This window comes from Heterodontus francisci, chromosome 42 (genome assembly GCF_036365525.1).
Source record: "Heterodontus francisci isolate sHetFra1 chromosome 42, sHetFra1.hap1, whole genome shotgun sequence".
NCBI lineage: Eukaryota > Metazoa > Chordata > Chondrichthyes > Heterodontiformes > Heterodontidae > Heterodontus > Heterodontus francisci.
This window is the reverse complement of record NC_090412.1, coordinates 29520410-29545684: the sequence shown is the minus strand read 5'-3', so window position 1 is coordinate 29545684 and position 25275 is coordinate 29520410. Positions and strand designations below refer to the sequence as shown.

Genomic DNA, 25275 nt, shown 5'->3' with positions numbered 1-25275 from the left:
TCTCAGCCTGAAAGCTCCAACTGACCCGCCCGAGCATCTGCAGCCTTTTGGGGGAGAGAGTTCCAGATTTCCACAATGTGTGTGTGCAAAAGTGTTTCCTGATTTCACTTCTGAATGACCTGGATCTAATTTTAAACTTGTGGCCCCTTGTTCTGGATTCAGGCACCAGAGGAAACAGATTTTCTATCTACCCTATCGAATCCCTTTATCATTTTACACATCTCAATTAGAACACCCAATCTTCTAAATTAATAGTAATACAATGCAAGTTCGTGCAACTGCTGCTCATAATTTAACATTTTAAGCTCCGGCATCATTCTGAGCAAGCAGTAAGACAGAGAACGAGTCAAGGAGACAGACTCAGACGAGAAAGAGGAACAGTAACACAAAGCAGATACAGCTTAGAGACCATATTCTCTGTGCAATCCCATAGATTGTCTAGTCGTATCAAAAATCTCACATCTCCACGTACTTCCTGTCTCGAGTCTCACTTCCTATCACCTTTATGTCAATATCTTTCATTATAAATTCCTACATCCTCACTATAATGGAATCTGCCTATGTAAACTGGTCACACAGTAATTACACAACCACACCACTGGTGGCATTGCAGCACCTCAGTTTTGGCCGCAACTCTTTCACTCCATTAACTCTGTCCTTCCCACCCCATCCCATTATCCACCCCCCCCCACACCCCCGTCCCATTATCCACCCCCCCCCCACGCCCACATCCCATTATCCGCCCCCCCCCATTATCCACCTCCCCCGTCCCATTATCCACCCCCCCCACGCCCGTCCCATTATCCCCCTCCCATGCCCCCGTCCCATTATCCCCACTTCAACTGAAGACCCCACTTCAACTGAAGACCCCACTTCAACTGAAGACCCCACTTCAACTGAAGACCCCACTTGTCTCAATTTCCATATGTCACACCGTGTGAGATTAATAAATGAGGGGGAAAAGTTTCAGTGCTACGAGGAAAGAGCAGAACCAGCACAGGCACAGTGGGACTGAATAGCCTCCTTCTGTGCTCTATGATTCTATAAATAAATGTTATTGTTGTGTATTTTTAAGCTCGATCTAACCCCATGGATCCAAGTAATTCATCATTTCCTTGTCACCATTCACTCTTTCAGGATAATTTCTACGACCTCACCCATGGCAGATTTCACATCTCCAACTCCATAGTCGCCTGTGATCTCCTTCAGTGCTAACTGGCAGTTTCAGTCAGAGGCCACAGAATGGCTGGTGTGAGAAACAGAAACGTGTCACACTGGTGCAGTCTTCTGAGACTGGGGCCTGTTGCTGGGGCAGAGAAATGGGATGTTTAGCCTAACCTGTCCCTTGGGGTCTGAAATAGTAATATCCTTCACCTTTGCAATCGTAAATGTCATAGTAAATAATCAGAAGGCCAGAGGGTGAGAGTTCGGTCTGCAGCTAGTGTCCCTGCAATCCCGAGCTGGCCTGGTCACAAAGCAGGGAGGCTTGTGTCTACAGCAGACAGCTTCCTGCCCTGTTTCACACACACAATGCTCCACAGGAAATAAGGAGTCGTGTGACACTTCCTGTTTCATGCACAAAATCAACCTGACTGGATGCATGTTGTTAGTCACCTCTTCCCTACTGGGGATAGGTGCAACCGAGGAAAGCAAGGAAGTGGGGGGGGGGCAAAGGCTTGATCAACAGAGGAAATGGGGTGGAGGCTGGGGAAACAGAGTGAAGGGAAGCTACTGTGACCAGAAGGACAAGGAAGGACGGCCAAAGGCAACAACCCACTCCAGACTTACTCCACACTGTGACAAGAGCTGTTCAATACTGCAGCCACCATCAGAGATCCTGCCAATGCCACAGCGAATATAAACAGAACGCAAGAGAGATTCCCAAACCAATCATGGAAACAGAGCAATATCCCATTATCCGGTTACTCAATCCCTCAGTTGAGTCCAGCAGCAGAGCCGCGACCAGCAGTGGCTACGTGTCTGGTGCTGGAAGCAGAGCAGAGAGCCCAACAGGAATACTGACAACACATCACATCTCCCAATCTCTGCTATTCGAAACCAAAGGTCTACTTGGTAACATCACCAAATAATTGCTACCCATTTACAGTGAATTTGGCCAAATCTTGCAATGGTATTAACGTCACTGGTCAAATACACGAGATAAGTGTGTGTGGGTTTGTGGGTGGGAGGATGTGTGGGGCTCAGTGTGTTACTACAATCAATATCCTGGCAATTGATTTATGTTGCATAATTCAAAACAAGGTCATTGAGGGGGCACCACTGAACATCCTGTGGCGTTGCTCTCTTCTACAATCTGCCTGCAGTTTTCTGATTGGTTCAGTGGGTTGAATTGGTAGGCGGAACCAGACTACAGCAGAGTGCAGGTCCTCAGTGAATACGTTCAAGATTTTCACATTTACAGTGAGAGGTGACTTCAGTATACACTTGCCAGACTGTTAAATAAAACTGAGCGAGACTGAGGCAAAGTTTAATCAATGTAATATAAGGTGATTAGTTTTAAAAGGAGGATAACTTCTGTTGGGTTTCTAGCCCTTGTTTTGTGGAGTGTTTTGTATGGTCCAGTGATGTTTTGCACCTGTAGCCTAACAGTTAGGTTTGGAACATTTTGTTTTAACGTTACAGTACAGCGTGTGTTGAGTGACAGCTTTCTGATCAATTCAATACAAGGCACCGGTGGACTGAGGAAGACACATGTTTGGTAAACGGTGCCGGGTGCGCACGGAGACGGCTGGGGAGAAGACTATGCTGATTGGTACTGGCAAGATTTGGAGGCAGATTGGGATGAAAGAGGTTTGACATTGCGCAATCTTAGATAACAATACAGTTTCTGTCTGTTCCCATTTTCTGATTTGTCGGTGGGTTGAATTGGTGGGAGGAGCCTTGCGCACACACCTCAGTTGCTGGACCCGAGTCCCCACCACTCCCTGGAGGAGCTTACTGGGCTCTTGATGACAATGGGGCAGGATGGGGAGGGGAGGTTAGTGGTGCAATGGCATGGAAAAGGACCACGTGGGTAGGGGCTGAATGGCAGAGAGGTGGGAGGCGGGACAGCACAGGGTGGAGGGTTCTGGGATGGACTGGGAGATGTGGAATGGGAGATCGGGATAGCAAAGGAAGAAAAGGTAGGGTAGGGGATGAAATGAAGGGATGAAAGGAATGGGATGGGTATGGCATGAGAGGGATCACATGACAAGGTTGCAATGACATGGGATTGGGATTTCAAATATGGTTTCAATAATGATACTAAATTCACCACAAATGTTTTGCAGCTCTCTGCTAGGATAACAAGATCCTCTTGCATGCCATTACAAGAAGCTTGTTCAGTTTATCACCGTTTTCTTGGCAGCCTCGGGGGTTTGCACACACGAGTGGCACCGGCATCACAGCAAACACTTGCAATCTGCTGAGATGTGGGTTATTTGTTCGACTCAATCACACACAGGGTAGGCAGTGGGGTCAGAGGTCAAGTGTGCAATATTCTTCTGTCTCCCCTCAGTCCCTGATGAGGTTACTATGTTTGCAAACATGTCCCCAATGCCACATCCAGCTGCCCTCATCTGTGTCCGCAACGGGATAACACTGCATCAAGATGGTGATGGGTACGGCCCTGTCGCTGCGGGCATGGGTGGGAATGAGTACCAGTCTGTCACTGTAGGGGAATGATGGGTACAGGTCTCTTACTGTGTGTAGGGGCTGGGTGATGGGTACAGGTCTGTTACTGTGTAGGGGCTGGGTGATGGGTACAGGTCTGTTTCTGTGTGTAGGGGCTGGGTGATGGGTACAGGTCTGTTACTGTGTGTAGGGGCTGGGTGATGGGTACAGGTCTGTTACTGTGTGTAGGGGGTGGGTGATGGGTACAGGTCTGTTACTGTGTGTAGGGGGTGGGTGATGGGTACAGGCCTGTTACTGTGTAGGGGCTGGGTGATGGGTACAGGCCTGTTACTGTGTAGGGGCTGCGTGATGGGTACAGGTCTGTTACTGTGCAGGGGCTGCGTGATGGGTACAGGTCTGTTACTGTGTAGGGGCTGGGTGATGGGTACAGGTCTCTTCCTGTGTGTAGGGGGTGGGTGATGGGTACAGGTATGTTACTGTGTGTAGGGGGTGGGTGATGGGAACAGGTCTGTTACTGTGTAGGGGCTGGGTGATGGGTACAGGTCTGTTACTGTGTAGGGGGTGGGTGATGGGAACAGGTCTGTTACTGTGTCGGGGGTGGGTGATGGGAACAGGTCTGTTACTGTGTAGGGGCTGGGTGATGGGTACAGGTCTGTTACTGTGTAGGGGGTGGGTGATGGGTACAGGTCTGTTACTGTGTGTAGGGGGTGGGTGATGGGTACAGGCCTGTTACTGTGTAGGGGCTGGGTGATGGGTACAGGCCTGTTACTGTGTAGGGGCTGCGTGATGGGTACAGGTCTGTTACTGTGTAGGGGCTGGGTGATGGGTACAGGTCTCTTACTGTGTAGGGGCTGGGTGATGGGTACAGGTCTGTTACTGTGCAGGGGCTGCGTGATGGGTACAGGTCTGTTACTGTGTAGGGGCTGGGTGATGGGTACAGGTCTCTTACTGTGTGTAGGGGGTGGGTGATGGGTACAGGTATGTTACTGTGCAGGGGCTGCGTGATGGGTACAGGTCTGTTACTGTGTAGGGGCTGGGTGATGGGTACAGGTCTCTTACTGTGTGTAGGGGGTGGGTGATGGGTACAGGTATGTTACTGTGTGTAGGGGGTGGGTGATGGGTACAGGTCTGTTACTGTGTGTAGGGGGTGGGTGATGGTTCAGGTCTGTTACTGTGTAGGGGGTGGGTGATGGGTACAGGTCTATTACTGTGTAGGGGCTGGGTGATGGGGACAGGTCTGTTACTGTGTAGGGGCTGGGTGATGGGTACAGGTCTGTTATTGTGCGTAGGGGCTGGGTGATGGGTACAGGTCTGTTACTGTGTAGGGGGTGGGTGATGGGAACAGGTCTGTTACTGTGTAGGGGCTGGGTGATGGGTACAGGTCTGTTATTGTGCGTAGGGGCTGGGTGATGGGTACAGGTCTGTTACTGTGTAGGGGGTGGGTGATGGGAACAGGTCTGTTACTGTGTAGGGGGTGGGTGATGGGAACAGGTCTGTTACTGTGTGTAGGGGCTGGGTGATGGGTACAGGTCTGTTACTGTGTAGGGGGTGGGTGATGGGAACAGGTCTGTTACTGTGTGTAGGGGCTGGGTGACGGGTACAGGTCTGTTACTGTGTAGGGGGTGGGTGACGGGAACAGGTCTGTTACTGTGTAGGGGGTGGGTGATGGGTACAGGTCTGTTACTGTGTAGGGGCTGGGTGATGGGTACAGGTCTCTTACTGTGTAGGGGCTGGGTGATGGGTACAGGTCTGTTATTGTGTAGGGGCTGGGTGATGGGTACAGGTCTCTTACTGTGTAGGGGGTGGGTGATGGGTACAGGTCTGTTACTGTGTAGGGGGTGGGTGATGGGAACAGGTCTGTTATTGTGCGTAGGGGCTGGGTGATGGGTACAGGTCTGTTATTGTGTAGGGGCTGGGTGATGGGAACAGGTCTGTTACTGTGTAGGGGGTGGGTGATGGGAACAGGTCTGTTATTGTGCGTAGGGGCTGGGTGATGGGTACAGGTCTGTTACTGTGTAGGGGGTGGGTGATGGGTACAGGTCTGTTACTGTGTAGGGGCTGGGTGATGGGTACAGGTCTGTTATTGTGCGTAGGGGCTGGGTGATGGGTACAGGTCTCTTACTGTGTAGGGGGTGGGTGATGGGAACAGGTCTGTTACTGTGTAGGGGCTGGGTGATGGGTACAGGTCTGTTATTGTGTGTAGGGGGTGGGTGATGGGTACAGGTCTGTTACTGTGTAGGGGGTGGGTGATGGGAACAGGTCTGTTACTGTGTAGGGGGTGGGTGATGGGAACAGGTCTGTTACTGTGTGTAGGGGCTGGGTGACGGGTACAGGTCTGTTACTGTGTAGGGGGTGGGTGACGGGTACAGGTCTGTTACTGTGTAGGGGGTGGGTGACGGGAACAGGTCTGTTACTGTGTAGGGGGTGGGTGACGGGAACAGGTCTGTTACTGTGTAGGGGGTGGGTGACGGGTACAGGTCTGTTATTGTGTAGGGGCTGGGGGATGGGAACAGGTCTGTTATTGTGTAGGGGCTGGGTGATGGGTACAGGTCTCTTACTGTGTAGGGGCTGGGTGATGGGTACAGGTCTGTTATTGTGTAGGGGCTGGGTGATGGGTACAGGTCTCTTACTGTGTAGGGGGTGGGTGATGGGTACAGGTCTGTTACTGTGTAGGGGGTGGGTGATGGGTACAGGTCTCTTACTGTGTAGGGGCTGGGTGATGGGTACAGGTCTGTTATTGTGTAGGGGCTGGGTGATGGGTACAGGTCTCTTACTGTGTAGGGGGTGGGTGATGGGTACAGGTCTGTTACTGTGTAGGGGGTGGGTGATGGGTACAGGTCTGTTACTGTGTAGGGGCTGGGTGATGGGTACAGGTCTGTTACTGTGTAGGGGCTGGGTGATGGGTACAGGTCTGTTATTGTGTAGGGGCTGGGTGATGGGTACAGGTCTGTTACTGTGTAGGGGCTGGGGGATGGGTACAGGTCTGTTACTGTGTAGGGGCTGGGTGATGGGTACAGGTCTGTTATTGTGCATAGGGGCTGGGTGATGGGTACAGGTCTCTTACTGTGTGTAGGGGCTGGGTGATGGGTACAGGTCTGTTTCTGTGTAGGGGCTGGGTGATGGGTACAGGTCTGTTACTGTGTAGGGGCTGGGTGATGGGTACAGGTCTGTTTCTGTGTGCAGGGGCTGGGTGATGGGTACAGGTCTGTTACTGTGTCGGGGCTGGGTGATGGGTACAGGTCTGTTACTGTGTGCAGGGGCTGGGTGATGGGTACAGGTCTGTTACTGTGTGCAGGGGCTGGGTGATGGGTGCAGGTCTGTTACTGTGTGCAGGGGCTGGGTGATGGGTACAGGTCTGTTACTGTGTGCAGGGGCTGGGTGATGGGTACAGGTCTGTTACTGTGTGCAGGGGCTGGGTGATGGGTCCAGGTCTGTTATTGTGTGCAGGGGCTGGGTGATGGGTACAGGTCTGTTACTGTGTAGGGGGTGGGTGATGGGAACAGGTCTGTTACTGTGTAGGGGGTGGGTGATGGGAACAGGTCTGTTACTGTGTAGGGGCTGGGTGATGGGTACAGGTCTGTTACTGTGTGTAGGGGCTGGGTGATGGGTACAGGTCTGTTACTGTGTAGGGGCTGGGTGATGGGTACAGGTCTGTTACTGTGTAAGGGGTGGGAGATGGGAACAGGTCTGTTATTGTGCGTAGGGGCTGGGTGATGGGTACAGGTCTGTTACTGTGTAGGGGGTGGGTGATGGGAACAGGTCTGTTACTGTGTAGGGGCTGGGTGATGGGTACAGGTCTGTTACTGTGTGTAGGGGCTGGGTGATGGGTACAGGTCTGTTACTGTGTAGGGGCTGGGTGATGGGTACAGGTCTGTTACTGTGTAAGGGGTGGGAGATGGGAACAGGTCTGTTACTGTGTGTAGGGGCTGGGTGACGGGTACAGGTCTGTTACTGTGTAGGGGGTGGGTGATGGGAACAGGTCTGTTACTGTGTAGGGGGTGGGTGATGGGTACAGGTCTGTTACTGTGTAGGGGGTGGGTGATGGGAACAGGTCTCTTACTGTGTAGGGGCTGGGTGATGTGTACAGGTCTGTTATTGTGTAGGGGCTGGGTGATGGGTACAGGTCTGTTACTGTGTAGGGGGTGGGTGATGGGTACAGGTCTCTTACTGTGTAGGGGCTGGGTGATGTGTACAGGTCTGTTATTGTGTAGGGGCTGGGTGATGGGTACAGGTCTGTTACTGTGTAGGGGGTGGGTGATGGGTACAGGTCTGTTATTGTGTAGGGGGTGGGTGATGGGTACAGGTCTGTTACTGTGTAGGGGCTGGGTGATGGGTACAGGTCTGTTACTGTGTAGGGGGTGGGTGATGGGTACAGGTCTGTTATTGTGTAGGGGGTGGGTGATGGGTACAGGTCTGTTACTGTGTAGGGGGTGGGTGATGGGAACAGGTCTGTTACTGTGTAGGGGCTGGGTGATGGGAACAGGTCTGTTATTGTGTAGGGGCTGGGTGATGGGTACAGGTCTCTTACTGTGTGTAGGGGCTGGGTGATGGGTACAGGTCTGTTACTGTGTGCAGGGGCTGGGTGATGGGTACAGGTCTGTTATTGTGTGTAGAGGCTGGGTGATGGGTACAGGTCTGTTACTGTGTAGGGGCTGGGTGATGGGTACAGGTCTGTTTCTGTGTGCGTAGGGGCTGGGTGATGGGTACAGGTCTGTTATTGTGTGTAGAGGCTGGGTGATGGGTACAGGTCTGTTACTGTGTAGGGGCTGGGTGATGGGTACAGGTCTGTTTCTGTGTGCAGGGGCTGGGTGATGGGTACAGGTCTGTTACTGTGTCGGGGCTGGGTGATGGGTACAGGTCTCTTACTGTGTGTAGGGGCTGGGTGATGGGTACAGGTCTGTTACTGTGTGCAGGGGCTGGGTGATGGGTACAGGTCTGTTACTGTGTGCAGGGGCTGGGTGATGGGGACAGGTCTGTTACTGTGTAGGGGCTGGGTGATGGGTACAGGTCTCTTACTGTGTGTAGGGGCTGGGTGATGGGTACAGGTCTGTTTCTGTGTGCAGGGGCTGGGTGATGGGTACAGGTCTGTTATTGTGCGTAGGGGCTGGGTGATGGGTACAGGTCTGTTATTGTGCATAGGGGCTGGGTGATGGGTACAGGTCTCTTACTGTGTGTAGGGGCTGGGTGATGGGTACAGGTCTGTTTCTGTGTAGGGGCTGGGTGATGGGTACAGGTCTGTTACTGTGTAGGGGCTGGGTGATGGGTACAGGTCTGTTACTGTGTGTAGGGGCTGGGTGATGGGTACAGGTCTGTCACTGTGTGTAGAGGCTGGGTGATGGGTACAGGTCTGTTACTGTGTGTAGGGGCAGGGTGATGGGTACAGGTCTGTTACTGTGTGTAGGGGGTGGGTGATGGGTACAGGTCTGTTACTGTGTAGGGGCTGGGTGATGGGTACAGGTCTATTACTGTGTAGGGGCTGGGTGATGGGTACAGCTCTGTTACTGTGTAGGGGCTGGGTGATGGGTACAGGTCTGTTATTGTGTAGGGGCTGGGTGATGGGTACAGGTCTGTTGTTGTGTAGGGGCTGGGTGATGGGTACAGGTCTCTTACTGTGTTAGGGGTGGGTGATGGGTACAGGTCTGTTACTGTGTGTAGGGGCTGAGTGATGGGTACAGGTCTGTTACTGTGTGTAGGGGGTGGCTGATGGGTACAGGTCTGTTACTGTGTAGGGGCTGGGTGATGGGTACAGGTCTGCTACTGTGTAGGGGCTGGGTGATGGGTACAGGTCTGTCACTGTGTGTAGGGGGTAGGTGATGGGTACAGGTCTGTTACTGTGTAGGGGCTGGGTGATGGGTACAGGTCTGTCACTGTGTGTAGGGGGTGGGTGATGGGTACAGGTCTGTTACTGTGTAGGGGCTGGGTGATGGGTACAGGTCTGTTACTGTGTGTCGGGGGTGGGTGATGGGTACAGGTCTGTTACTGTGTAGGGGCTGGGTGATGGGTACAGGTCTGCTACTGTGTAGGGGGTGGGTGATGGGTACAGGTCTGTTACTGTGTAGAGGCTGGGTGATGGGTACAGGTCTGTTACTGTGTAGGGGCTGGGTGATGGGTACAGGTCTGTTTCTGTGTGCAGGGGCTGGGTGATGGGTACAGGTCTGTTACTGTGTCGGGGCTGGGTGATGGGTACAGGTCTCTTACTGTGTGTAGGGGCTGGGTGATGGGTACAGGTCTGTTACTGTGTGCAGGGGCTGGGTGATGGGTACAGGTCTGTTACTGTGTGCAGGGGCTGGGTGATGGGTACAGGTCTGTTACTGTGTAGGGGCTGGGTGATGGGTACAGGTCTCTTACTGTGTGTAGGGGCTGGGTGATGGGTACAGGTCTGTTTCTGTGTGCAGGGGCTGGGTGATGGGTACAGGTCTGTTATTGTGCGTAGGGGCTGGGTGATGGGTACAGGTCTGTTATTGTGCGTAGGGGCTGGGTGATGGGTACAGGTCTGTTACTGTGTAGGGGCTGGGTGATGGGTACAGGTCTGTCACTGTGTGTAGGGGGTAGGTGATGGGTACAGGTCTGTTACTGTGTAGGGGCTGGGTGATGGGTACAGGTCTGTCACTGTGTGTAGGGGGTGGGTGATGGGTACAGGTCTGTTACTGTGTAGGGGCTGGGTGATGGGTACAGGTCTGTTACTGTGTAGGGGCTGGGTGATGGGTACAGGTCTGCTACTGTGTAGGGGGTGGGTGATGGGTACAGGTCTGTTACTGTGTAGGGGCTGGGTGATGGGTACAGGTCTGTCACTGTGTAGGGGGTGGGTGATGGGTACAGGTCTGTCACTGTGTAGGGGGTGGGTGATGGGTACAGGTCTGTTACTGTGTAGGGGCTGGGTGATGGGTACAGGTCTGTTACTGTGTGTAGGGGGTGGGTGATGGGTACAGGTCTCTTACTATGTTGGGGCTGGGTGATGGGTACAGGTCTCTTACTGTGTAGGGGCTGGGTGATGGGTACAGATCTGTTACTGTGTAGGGGCTGGGTGATGGGTACAGGTCTCTTACTGTGTAGGGGCTGCGTGATGGGTACAGGTCTGTAACTGTGTAGGGGCTGGGTGACGGGTACAGGTCTGTTACTGTGTGTAGGGGCTGGGTGACGGGTACAGGTCTGTTATTGTGTAGGGGCTGGGTGATGGGTACAGGTCTGTTACTGTGTAGGGGGTGGGTGATGGGAACAGGTCTGTTACTGTGTAGGGGCTGGGTGATGGGAACAGGTCTGTTATTGTGTAGGGGCTGGGTGATGGGTACAGGTCTCTTACTGTGTGTAGGGGCTGGGTGATGGGTACAGGTCTGTTACTGTGTGCAGGGGCTGGGTGATGGGTACAGGTCTGTTATTGTGTGTAGAGGCTGGGTGATGGGTACAGGTCTGTTACTGTGTAGGGGCTGGGTGATGGGTACAGGTCTGTTTCTGTGTGCGTAGGGGCTGGGTGATGGGTACAGGTCTGTTATTGTGTGTAGAGGCTGGGTGATGGGTACAGGTCTGTTACTGTGTAGGGGCTGGGTGATGGGTACAGGTCTGTTTCTGTGTGCAGGGGCTGGGTGATGGGTACAGGTCTGTTACTGTGTCGGGGCTGGGTGATGGGTACAGGTCTCTTACTGTGTGTAGGGGCTGGGTGATGGGTACAGGTCTGTTACTGTGTGCAGGGGCTGGGTGATGGGTACAGGTCTGTTACTGTGTGCAGGGGCTGGGTGATGGGGACAGGTCTGTTACTGTGTAGGGGCTGGGTGATGGGTACAGGTCTCTTACTGTGTGTAGGGGCTGGGTGATGGGTACAGGTCTGTTTCTGTGTAGGGGCTGGGTGATGGGTACAGGTCTGTTACTGTGTAGGGGCTGGGTGATGGGTACAGGTCTGTTACTGTGTGTAGGGGCTGGGTGATGGGTACAGGTCTGTCACTGTGTGTAGAGGCTGGGTGATGGGTACAGGTCTGTTACTGTGTGTAGGGGCAGGGTGATGGGTACAGGTCTGTTACTGTGTGTAGGGGGTGGGTGATGGGTACAGGTCTGTTACTGTGTAGGGGCTGGGTGATGGGTACAGGTCTATTACTGTGTAGGGGCTGGGTGATGGGTACAGGTCTGTTACTGTGTAGGGGCTGGGTGATGGGTACAGGTCTGTTATTGTGTAGGGGCTGGGTGATGGGTACAGGTCTGTTGTTGTGTAGGGGCTGGGTGATGGGTACAGGTCTCTTACTGTGTTAGGGGTGGGTGATGGGTACAGGTCTGTTACTGTGTGTAGGGGCTGAGTGATGGGTACAGGTCTGTTACTGTGTGTAGGGGGTGGCTGATGGGTACAGGTCTGTTACTGTGTAGGGGCTGGGTGATGGGTACAGGTCTGTTACTGTGTAGGGGCTGGGTGATGGGTACAGGTCTGTTACTGTGTAGGGGCTGGGTGATGGGTACAGGTCTGCTACTGTGTAGGGGCTGGGTGATGGGTACAGATCTGTTACTGTGTAGGGGCTGGGTGATGGGTACAGGTCTGTCACTGTGTGTAGGGGGTAGGTGATGGGTACAGGTCTGTTACTGTGTAGGGGCTGGGTGATGGGTACAGGTCTGTCACTGTGTGTAGGGGGTGGGTGATGGGTACAGGTCTGTTACTGTGTAGGGGCTGGGTGATGGGTACAGGTCTGTTACTGTGTGTCGGTGGTGGGTGATGGGTACAGGTCTGTTACTGTGTAGGGGCTGGGTGATGGGTACAGGTCTGCTACTGTGTAGGGGCTGGGTGATGGGTACAGGTCTGTTACTGTGTAGGGGCTGGGTGACGGGTACAGGTCTGTTACTGTGTAGGGGCTGGGTGACGGGTACAGGTCTGTTACTGTGTAGGGGCTGGGTGACGGGTACAGGTCTGTTACTGTGTAGGGGCTGGGTGACGGGTACAGGTCTGTTACTGTGTAGGGGCTGGGTGACGGGTACAGGTCTGTTACTGTGTAGGGGCTGGGTGACGGGTACAGGTCTGTTACTGTGTAGGGGCTGGGTGACGGGTACAGGTCTGTTACTGTGTAGGGGCTGGGTGACGGGTACAGGTCTGTTACTGTGTAGGGGCTGGGTGACGGGTACAGGTCTGTTACTGTGTAGGGGCTGGGTGACGGGTACAGGTCTGTTACTGTGTAGGGGCTGGGTGACGGGTACAGGTCTGTTACTGTGTAGGGGCTGGGTGACGGGTACAGGTCTGTTACTGTGTAGGGGCTGGGTGACGGGTACAGGTCTGTTACTGTGTAGGGGCTGGGTGACGGGTACAGGTCTGTTACTGTGTAGGGGCTGGGTGACGGGTACAGGTCTGTTACTGTGTAGGGGCTGGGTGACGGGTACAGGTCTGTTACTGTGTAGGGGCTGGGTGACGGGTACAGGTCTGTTACTGTGTAGGGGCTGGGTGACGGGTACAGGTCTGTTACTGTGTAGGGGCTGGGTGACGGGTACAGGTCTGTTACTGTGTAGGGGCTGGGTGACGGGTACAGGTCTGTTACTGTGTTGGGGCTGGGTGACGGGTACAGGTCTGTTACTGTGTAGGGGCTGGGTGACGGGTACAGGTCTGTTACTGTGTAGGGGCTGGGTGACGGGTACAGGTCTGTTACTGTGTAGGGGCTGGGTGACGGGTACAGGTCTGTTACTGTGTAGGGGCTGGGTGACGGGTACAGGTCTGTTACTGTGTAGGGGCTGGGTGACGGGTACAGGTCTGTTACTGTGTAGGGGCTGGGTGACGGGTACAGGTCTGTTACTGTGTAGGGGCTGGGTGACGGGTACAGGTCTGTTACTGTGTAGGGGCTGGGTGACGGGTACAGGTCTGTTACTGTGTAGGGGCTGGGTGACGGGTACAGGTCTGTTACTGTGTAGGGGCTGGGTGACGGGTACAGGTCTGTTACTGTGTAGGGGCTGGGTGACGGGTACAGGTCTGTTACTGTGTAGGGGCTGGGTGACGGGTACAGGTCTGTTACTGTGTGGTGTACTGTCAGCTGCCCCTACATTGGTACAGATGTGATGCGAGCTGATGCTTTCTGATTGAGGGGGAGAACTGATAAAGTTTACAAACGGCAGTGAGCTGAAGCTGAGAGGAAACCACAAGCATGTTATCTCTTTTCGGCACAGATATCACTGTTGAACAGCTGCTTTTCAGTCCCTGAGCGTGCCCTGTGTACCCGCCCTGCCCAGTGCAATATTTACTCCAAGTGTTGCTCAATCACTCAGCAAAAATATTTCCACTTGCGAAAAATATTCAAAGGATTCTCAAAAACAGGACATGTTGCTATTCCCAATAGGTCTCTCCGGGACCTCCCTGTGGTGTTTATGAACATACGAATTAGGAGCAGAAGTAGGCCATTCGGCCTCTCTAGCCTGCTCCGCCATTCAATAAGATCATGGCTGATCTGTTTGTGTCTCGAATTCCACACTCCCATCTACCCCTGATAACCTTTGATTCCTCTGCCTAACCAGAATCTCTCCACCTCCGCCTTAAAATAATTCAATGACCCCGCCTCCACCACCTTCTGAGGCAGAGAGTTCGAAAGTTTCACAACCGTCAGAGAAAACATTTCTCATCTTTCTTTTTTTTTTTGAAGAGATACAGCACTGAAACAGGCCCTTCGGCCCACCGAGTCTGTGCCAACCAACAACCATCCATTTATCCTAATCCTACATTAATCCCATATTCCCTACCACATCCCCACTATTCTCCTACCACCTATCTACACTAGGGGCAATTTACAATGGCCATTTTACCTATCAACCTGCAAGTCTTTGTCTTTGGCTGTGGGAGGAAACCGGAGCACCCAGCAGAAACACACGCGGTCATAGGGAGAACTTGCAAACTCCGCACAGGCAGTACCCAGAACTGAACCCGGGTTGCAGGAGCTGAGAGGCTGCAGTGCTAACCTCTGCGCCACTGTGCCTCCCACCATCTGTGGCGCCCACCATTAGGGCAACCCCTAATTTTAAAACAGTGCCCCGAGTTCTGGACTCTCCCACAAGAGGAAACATCCTTTCCACATCCACCTTGTCAAGACCGTTCAGGATCTTATAAACTTCAATCAAATTTCCCCTCACTCTTCTAAACTCCAGTGAAAACAAGCCCAGTCTGTCCAACCTTTCCTCATAAGACAACCCGCTCATTCCAGGTATCAATCTAGTAAACCTCCTCTGAACTGCCTCCAACGCATTCACATCCTTCCTTAAATAAGACCAAAACTGCACACAGTATTTGAGATGTGGTCTCACCAATTCACCAATGCCCTGTATAACTGAAGCAGAACATCCTTACTTTTATTTTCAATTCCTCTTATAATAAAGGATAGCATTCCAATAGTGATCTTGATTACTTGCTGTACCTGCATACTAACTTTTTGTGACTCATGCACTAGAACCTGGATCCCTCTGCACCTCGGAATTCTGCAGTCGTTCTCCATTTAAGTAATACTCTGCTTTTTTATTCTTCCTGCCAAAGTAAGCAACTTCACATTTTCCCACATTATACTCCATCTGCCAGATTTTTGCCCACTCACTCAACCTATGTTGATCTGCAACCTCATGTCCTCTTCACAACATACTTTCCTACCTATCTTTGTGTCATCTGCAAATTTAGCTACCATGCCATCACGCCCCTCATCTAAGTCATTGACAAAAATTGTAAAAAGTTGAGGCCCCAGCACAGACCCCTGCAGGACTGCACTCGTCACATCCTGCCAATCAGAAAAGGACCCATTTATGCATACTCTGTTTTCTGCCAGCCAGCCACTCTTCTATCCATGTTAATATGTTACCCCCTACACCATGAGCTCCTACTTTGCGCAATAACCTTTTATGTGGGGCCTTGTCAAATACCTTCTGGAAATCCAAGTACAGTATGGGAACGGGCTCCCCTTTATCCACAGCACATGTTATTCCTTCAAAAGAACTCCAATAAATTGGTTCAACATATTTTCCCTTTCACAAAACCATCCTGACCATTCTCAATTATCCTGAGTTTTTCGAAGTGCTCAACTATAGCCTCCTTAATTATTGATTCTAACACCTTCCCCATGACAGACGTCAAGCTGACTGGCCTATAGTTACCGGTTTTCTGTCTCCCCCACTTCTTGAATAGAGGGATTATAGACTTTCCAGTCTGATGGAACCTTTCCAGAATCCAGCGAATTTTGAAAAATTAACACTAACGCATCTACTACCTCATTAGCCACCTCTTTTAAGACCCTAGAATGAAGCCCATCAGGACCCGGGGACTTGTCAGCCCGTAGCTCCATCAGATTACTCAGTACTGCTACCCTTCACTAAGTTCCTCTCTTCCTTCCACTTCCTGAATTATAGCTATTTGCAGCTGTTTGATGGCAGTAAACATCTCCACTTATAGAACTGGAACCTGCACCATCAGAGCGGTTGGCCCTGGGAGCAGAAGGTCCCTGTGTAATATCTCTAAAAGACCAATAGGCAACAGAGCCAACAGTCCCCGGCGCCTTGAGGAAGAATGTCAAGGCTGTGGCAAGCCGGCAGAAGAGGGTCTCTAAAAGCTAGAAAGACTTGCATTTCTGAGCGCCTTTCACGACCACAGGATGTTCCAAAGCGCTTCACAGCCAATGAAGCTCTTTTGAAGAGCAGTCAATGTCACGTCAGAAACATGCAGCCATGGTCCCACAACAGCGATGTGATGATCTGTTCTTTGTGATATTTGTTGAGGGATAAACACTGGCCACTGGGGAACTTCCTCTGCTCTTCATCAAAATATTGCCATGGGATCTTTACATCCATCTCAGAGGGCAGACACGGCCTTGATTTAATGTCTCATCCGAAAGACAGCATCTCCAACAGTGCAGCACTCCCTTGGTACTGCACTGGGTATGCCAGCCTGGACTAAGTGCTCAAGTCTTTGGAGAGAGACTTGAATCCACAATCTTCTGGCTCAGAAACGAGCAAGTTCCTCTCTGAGCCCCAGATTACACTATCCCAGCCAGCACAGGCTGTAGTTACAAGGAATAACTTAAACTGGAGTTCTGATGAAAGGGCCCAGATCTGGAATGTTAACTCTGTTTCTGTCTCCCCAGATGCTGCCTGACCTGCCTAGTTTTTCCACGTTTTCTGTTTTTATTACTTGAGAAATTGGATTCCTTTCATTAGAACAAACATTAGACAGCAGATCTGATAGATTTGTTCAAAATTATGAAGGGTTTGGCAAGGTAAATGGAGAAAAATAATTTCCATTGGTTTGTGAGTCAGCGATTGGAGGGAATACATTTCAGATTGTGAGCAAAAGAATGAAGGGAGAGATTAGGAGAATTCTGTTTATGCCGAGTTGCTGAGTTATGAGATTCTCTACCAGAACTCTCTACCAGGTGGAAGCAGAATTCATAATAAAATTTAACAGGTGATAACTATTTCAAAAATAAAATATTTGAAGTGTCTAGGGTAAGGAGCGACAGATTTTAGAGAGTGTGAGGAAATCAGCCAGGGTTCCTGCTCCTGATCACTGTCCAGTGAGCCCTGGGTTAGAGAGAGAGGAGAAATCAGCCAGGGTTCCTGCTCCTGGTCACTGTCCAGTGAGCCCTGAGTTAGAGAGAGAGGAGAAATCAGCCAGGGTTCCTGCTCCTGATCACTGTCCAGTGAGCCCTGGGTTAGAGAGAGAGGAGAAATCAGCCAGGGTTCCTGCTCCTGGTCACTGTCCAGTGAGCCCTGGGTTAGAGAGAGAGGAGAAATCAGCCAGGGTTCCTGCTCCTGGTCACTGTCCAGTGAGCCCTGGGTTAGAGAGAGAGGAGAAATCAGCCAGGGTTCCTGCTCCTGGTCACTGTCCAGTGAGCCCTGGGTTAGAGAGAGAGGGGAAATCAGCCAGGGTTCCTGCTCCTGATCACTGTCCAGTGAGCCCTGGGTTAGAGAGAGAGGAGAAATCAGCCAGGAGTCCTGCTCCTGATCACTGTCCAGTGACCCTTGCTGAAAGGAAAGCTTTGTCCAGGACACAGAGCAGGACCAGTCTCAGCTGTGATGCTTCTCAAGGTCACAGACACTGGAGGAAGTGTATTGGACCCCAATAAGAAATCACAAGTTGCCACAGTTAGCCTGTCAGGTTCTACATCAGATACACTTCTGGAATGAAAATCCGTCCAATCAAATTCTTCCACATACACAGAGGAAGGGCTCCCACTCCTGCACTGGCTCAGGATTCTGGGAGGGGGCCAGTTCGGGGGGCAGTGGACTGGGCCCTGCTGCCAATATTCCGATTCACAATGGACTGGAAACTTGCTGGTATATAAATGTGGCCTGGGGACTGTGGGAATGTTTTCCTGCTTCGCCGACACCGGATGTTTAGCTGCACAGACTGAGATCAGGATTAGGGTTAGCACACCTACCAATCCCTACACCCTCGCTGCCCCCTTCCCGAAATTGCCTACACACACACAGACTGTCCCCGACACCCCACACAACTGTAACAGTTCTGTTGTAGGACAACACTGGATGGAGTTATGGGGATGATGATGGGGGTGGGTGGAGAAATCGGGGAGTGGGGGGGTGGTGGTGGCGTTTATACAGTGCCTTTCACAACCGAGAAATCCCCAAGCATATCAGGAGAACAGGAACAGGAGGGGGCCATTCAGCCCCTCGAGCCTGTCCCGCCATTCATGGGATCAAGGCTGATCTGCAACCTAACTGCACACACCCACCTTCCTGATATTCATCAATACCTCTGGTTAACAAAAATCTCAGATTTAAAATGATTCATTGAGCTAGGACCTACTGCTTTTAGTGGGAGAGAGTTCCACACTTCTACCACTCTTTGTGTGCTTTGTTTCCTGACGTCTTTTCCGAAGGACCTGGCTCTCATTTTAAGATGATGTCACCTTGTCCTAGACTCCTCCACCAGCAGGAAATGTTTCTCTCCATCTATCCTACCAATTCCTCTCAAAATCCTAAAAACCTCAACCAAATCAACCCTTAATCTTCTACATTCCAAGGAATATAAGCATAGTTTATATAATCTCATCCTTGGAGCTTTGCAACCTATGCTCACTATCTGATATATCCTTCCCAGGGTGTGGTGCCCAGAACTGCTCCCACTACTCCAGATGAATCATGACTTCCTCCCCTTTTATATTCCAGCCCTCTGGTTATAAAGATTATATTTGTTCCTACCTGTTACATTTAGTGAATTGCATACATGGATCCCTTACATCTCATTGGGCCTGCACTGTTCCTAGCTTTTCACCATTAAAAAATACTTGATTGATCCTTTTTGGTCTAAAATAGATGAACTCACACTTACATTCCATAAAGTAGTTTGAAGTGTCCTCACTGTCGCAATGTCAGAAACGTGGCTGCCAATCTGCGCACAGCAAGATTCCACAAACAGCAATGTGAGAATGGCCAGATAACCTATTTTAGCAATGTAGAGGGATAAATATTGGCCAGGACACCAGGGAGAACTCTCCTGCTGTTCTTCCAACAGTGCCATGAGATCTTTTATATTCATCTGAGAGGAGCTGGGTTTACCCGCATCCACCCTCACACACACACTATACATCCCCCACCACAAACAAACACACATCCTATACTCCCACCCTCACCCACAGATACACACTGTCCTCCCCCATACACACACACACTAAACTCCCACCCTCACACACACTGACAGAATAGTCCCCTCTCACAGAATACACACCCCCACCCACAGAATACACACCCCCACCACACACACACACAATAACCCCCACCCCCTTCCATATCGCGACATCCATTTTTGTCTGATTACATCTCTAAATCACCTTGGGATGTTTTTCATTGTTAAAAGTGCTGCATATGATGTCGATATTCAAAAGGCCTTTAATAAGATACCACACGGTACACTCACGCCTACGGTCAGAGCCTGTGCACTCAGGGGCTTTGTAACAAAATGGATAGCAAGCTAGCTGCAAAGCAGAACACAGCATAGGGATTAAGGGCAGCCATTCAGACTGGCAAAAGGTGGGAAGTGGCATTCCGTAGGAATCTGTGCTGGGATCACTGTTCACAATTTACATCAACAATTTGGAATTGGAATTTGAAGTACAATTTTAAAATTTGTGAATACAGAGGAAGACTGCGACAATATACAAGAACTTAATAAACTTGCAGAATGGGTGCATAATTGTGAAATGAGTTTCAGTATAGTTAAACGTGATGTGGTGCATTTTGGTACAAGGAATAAGAAGGGTGTGTACTCCTTGAAAAATGTCTCTAAACGGGGTAGAGGAGGAGGAGGATCTAGGGGTACAGATTCACAAATCACAGGTTAATAAGGCCATAAAAAGGAAAACACGCACTGGGGTTCATTTCTAAAGGAATAGAATTGAAAAGCAGAGAAGTTATGTTAAACTTGTATTGAATCCTGGTTAGCCCACACTTGGAGCAGTGTGAACAGTTCTGACCTCTGCACTCTGAGTGATAACAGAAATGAGAGGATATACTTATCAGGAAAGGCTCGGGCTCCTTTCTCTAGAAACGGGTGTGCTGAGGGGTAAATTGATAGAGATTAAGATTATGAAGGGGTTTGATAGATGTACAGAAAATATGTTTCCACTGTGGGCGAGTGCAGAACTCAAGGTCATAAATAAAAGATCGTCACTAATAAATCCAACAAAGAATTCAGGGAGAAAGTTCTTTAGCAAAAGAGTGCTGAGTATGTGGAACTCGCTATTACAAAGCGTGGTTGAGGCAAATAGCATCAATACACGTAAGGGGAAGCTAGATAAGCACATGAGGGAGAAAGGAACAGATAGGGTAAGATGAGAAGGGGTGGAAAGAGGCTTGTGTGGTTTAGACTGAATGTAAATCTATGTGTAAATGCAAGTTATTGTTTGCTGTTTTCTAATCGGTTCATTTTGTTGAGTGACTGGGCACAGTTAGTACAGTTTCGCTCTCACTCCCACATCCCTTTCAGCCTCTCATTAATTCTTCCACTAAGACGTGCTATTTTTCTACATTGAATTTTCTCTGCAGTAGTTCAGCCCCTTGTTGCGATCCTTCTGTACCCTCAGCCCATTGCTGCTCCTCCCGATAAGTCTGGTATGACATGTAAAATGTAGACTGAGTTTCTCAATCCAGGTGATGGATGTAGATAAGAATAATAACTCTCTCCATCCCATCAATCCCCGAAACTGCATGCTGCTTCTTCCCTTTCGCTAATCCCTTGTCAAAGATTCACCCAGGATACCAAATGACTTGGGCTGCCACAACAAACCTTTCATATGGAACCTTAAACAGGGCTTTCTGGTAGACCAATCACATCACATCATAAAGGCTTTTCAACAATTCTTCAGAAACAGCAAGGAGATCAAAGCAAACCCTATCCACACAAATACCCTCACCTCCACAAACACCCTCACAAATCACCCTCACCTCCACAAACACCCTCACAAATCACCCTCACCTCCACAAACACCCTCACAAATCACCCTCACCTCCACAAACACCCTCACAAATCACCCTCACCCCTACAAATACCCTCACAAATCACCCTCACCCCTACAAATACCCTCACAAATCACCCTCACCCCTACAAATACTCACAAATCACCCTCACCCCCACAAATACCCTCACAAATCACCCTCACCCCTACAAATACCCTCACAAATCACCCTCACCCCTACAAATACCCTCACAAATCACCCTCACCCCTACAAATACCCTCACAAATCACCCTCACCCCTACAAATACTCACAAATCACCCTCACCCCTACAAATACCCTCACAAATCACCCTCACCCCTACAAATACCCTCACAAATCACCCTCACCTCCACAAACACCCTCACAAATCACCCTCACCTCCACAAACACCCTCACAAATCACCCTCACCTCCACAAACACCCTCACAAATCACCCTCACCTCCACAAACACCCTCACAAATCACCCTCACCTCCACAAACACCCTCACAAATCACCCTCACCCCGACAAATACCCTCACAAATCACCCTCACCCCTACAAATACCCTCACAAATCACCCTCACCCCTACAAATACCCTCACAAATCACCCTCACCCCTACAAATACCCTCACAAATCACCCTCACCCCTACAAATACTCACAAATCACCCTCACCCCCACAAATACCCTCACAAATCACCCTCACCCCCACAAATACCCTCACAAATCACCCTCACCCCTACAAATACTCACAAATCACCCTCACCCCTACAAATACTCACAAATCACCCTCACCCCTACAAATACCTCACAAATCACCCTCACCCCTACAAATACCCTCACAAATCACCCTCACCCCTACAAATACCCTCACAAATCACCCTCACCCCTACAAATACCCTCACAAATCACCCTCACCCCCACAAATACCCTCACAAATCACCCTCAGCCCTACAAATACTACAAATCACCCTCACCCCTACAAATACCCTCACAAATCACCTTCACCCCTACAAATACTCACAAATCACCCTCACCTGTACAAATACCCTCACAAATCACCTTCACCCCTACAAATACTCACAAATCACCCTCACCCGTACAAATACCCTCACAAATCACCCTCACCCCTACAAATACCCTCACAAATCACCCTCACCCCTACAAATACTCACAAATCACCCTCACCCCTACAAATACCTCACAAATCACCCTCACCCCTACAAATACTCACAAATCACCCTCACCCCTACAAATACCCTCACAAATCACCCTCACCCCCACAAATACCCTCACAAATCACCCTCACCCCCACAAATCACCCTCACAAATCACCCTCACCCCCTCAAATACCCTCACAAATCACCCTCACCCCCACAAATACTCTCACAAATCACCCTCACCCCTACAAATACCCTCACAAATCACCCTCACCCCTACAAATACTCACAAATCACCCTCACCCCTACAAATACCTTCACAAATCACCCTCACCCCTACAAATACCTCACAAATCACCCTCACCCCGACAAATACCCTCACAAATCACCCTCACCCCTACAAATACCCTCACAAATCACCCTCACCCCTACAAATACCCTCACAAATCACCCTCACCCCTACAAATACTCACAAATCACCCTCACCCCCACAAATACCCTCACAAATCACCCTCACCCCCACAAATACCCTCACAAATCACCCTCACCCCTACAAATACTCACAAATCACCCTCACCCCTACAAATACCCTCACAAATCACCCTCACCCCTACAAATACTCACAAATCACCCTCACCCCTACAAATACTCACAAATCACCCTCACCCCCACAAATACCCTCACAAATCACCCTCACCCCTACAAATACTCACAAATCACCCTCACCCCTACAAATACCCTCACAAATCACCCTCACCCCCACAAATACCCTCACAAATCACCCTCACCCCTACAAATACTCACAAATCACCCTCACCCCTACAAATACCCTCACAAATCACCCTCACCCCCACAAATACCCTCACAAATCACCCTCACCCCTACAAATACCCTCACAAATCACCCTCACCCCCACAAATACCCTCACAAATCACCCTCACCCCTACAAATACTACAAATCACCCTCACCCCTACAAATACCCTCACAAATCACCCTCACCCCTACAAATACCCTCACCCCTACAAATACCCTCACAAATCACCCTCACCCCTACAAATACCCTCACAAATCACCCTCACCCCTACAAATACCCTCACCCCTACAAATACCCTCACAAATCACCCTCACCCCTACAAATACTCACAAATCACCCTCACGCCTACAAATACCCTCACAAATCACCCTCACCCCGACAAATACCCTCACCCCCATAAATACCCTCACAAATCACCCTCACCCCCATAAATCACCCTCACCCCTACAAATACTCACAAATCACCCTCACCCCCACAAATACCCTCACAAATCACCCTCACCCCTACAAATACCCTCACAAATCACCCTCACCCCTACAAATACCCTCACAAATCACCCTCACCCCTACAAATACCCTCACAAATCACCTTCACCCCTACAAATACCCTCACAAATCACCTTCACCCCCATAAATACCCTCACAAATCACCCTCACCCCCATAAATACCCTCACAAGTCACCCCCACACAGACTTACCCAGAAGATGATGTTGAGGGTGAACAGTGTGTATTTGAAAAGGCAGCTGACTTGTGCCCCTTGGTACTTGTAATGCGGCATCTCGGAGTATCGGGCTCCTGTCCTGCTGCTGAGACACTGATCCCGGGCGGGTGGGCGCTACTCCCTCCCTCCCTCCGTCCGCCCTCACCTCACTCCACTCCACTCACTCCCGGGGACACTCGGCTGCAACAGTGCTTGATTCAGAGTCGGAGCAGGAAACAGAGAAAGACAGACCCGCCTCAAAGCGTCAGACAGAGCCGGAAGCAAAGAGAATAAAGAGAGAGAAAGCTGGAGTGAGAGGGGAGAAAAGCAGGGTGTTGGTCTGTGCTCACTCTGTCTCTAATCCTGTCCTGGGGTTTAGAGACCAGGTTCAAGAGAGATTCTCCCTGCTGGAGAGCAGGCAATATTAAAACCAGACAATCCCTTTCAATCTGAATGAATCCTGTCCTCATACCTCAACCAGCTTTTCACTATTTCTTTGATGGTGCCCTTTACTCCCTCCAGTAGTGACCATAATTCTGTAAGTTTTAAGGTACTTGTGGATAAGGATAAGAGTCGTCCTCGGGTGAAGGTGCTAAATTGGGGGAAGGCTAATTATAACAATATTAGGCAGAAACTGAAGAATTTAGATTGGGGGCGGCTGTTTGAGGGTAAATCAACATCTGACATGTGGGAGTCTTTCAAACATCAGTTGATTAGAATCCAGGATTGGCATGTTCCTGTGAGGAAGAAGGATAAGTTTGGCAAGTTTCGGGAACCTTGGATAACGCGGGATATTGTGAGTCTAGTCAAAAAGAAAAAGGAAGCATTTGTAAGGGCTGGAAGGCTGGGAACAGACGAATCCCTTGAGGAATATAAAGAAAGTAGGAAGGAACTTAAGCAAGCAGTCAGGAGGGCTAAAAGGGGTCATGAAAAGTCATTGGCAAACAGGATTAAGGAGAATCCCAAGGCTTTTTATACATATATAAAGAGCAAGAGGGTGACCAGGGAAAGGGTTGGCCCACTCAAGGACAGAGATGGGAATCTATGCGTGGAGCCAGAGGAAATGGGTGAGGTGCTAAATGAGTACTTTGCATCAGTATTCAGCAAAGAGAAGGACTTGGTGGATGATGAGCCGAGGGAAGGGAGTGCAGATAGTCTCAATCATCTCATTATCAAAAAGGAGGAGGTGTTGGGTGTCTTGCAAAGCATTAAGGTAGATAAGTCCCCATGGCCTGATGGGATCTACCCCAGAATATTGAGGGAGGCAAGGGAAGAAATTGCTGGGGCCTTGACAGAAATTTTTGCATCCTCATTGGCCACAGGTGAGGTCCCAGAGGACTGGAGAATAGCCAATGTTGTTCCTTTGTTTAAGAAGGGTAGCAAGGATAATCCAGGAAATTATAGGCCGGTGAGCCTTACGTCAGTGGTAGGGAAACTATTAGAGAGGATTCTTCGGGACAGGATTTACTCCCATTTGGAAACAAACAAACTTATTAGCAAGAGACAGGATGGTTTTGTGAAGGGGGGGTCATATCTTACTAATTTGATTGAGTTT

At 50.3% G+C, this 25275-nt stretch overlaps 1 protein-coding gene across 2 annotated transcripts in view; it reads right to left on the bottom strand.

Annotated features, from left to right (window-relative positions):
• The window catches only part of LOC137355295 (tetraspanin-5-like), an 89919-nt gene extending 65962 nt beyond the window's left edge, over nucleotides 1–23957 (bottom strand). Inside the window, exon 1 of one of the 2 annotated variants that reach the window (XM_068020269.1) lies at nucleotides 23718–23957. In XM_068020269.1, the coding sequence (XP_067876370.1) occupies nucleotides 23718–23798 (81 nt within the window). In that variant the 5' untranslated portion in view covers nucleotides 23799–23957. The remainder of the gene's footprint in view (nucleotides 1–23717) is intronic. The other variant, XM_068020268.1, reaches the window with a different exon arrangement.
• Nucleotides 23958–25275: the final 1318 nt, after the last annotated feature.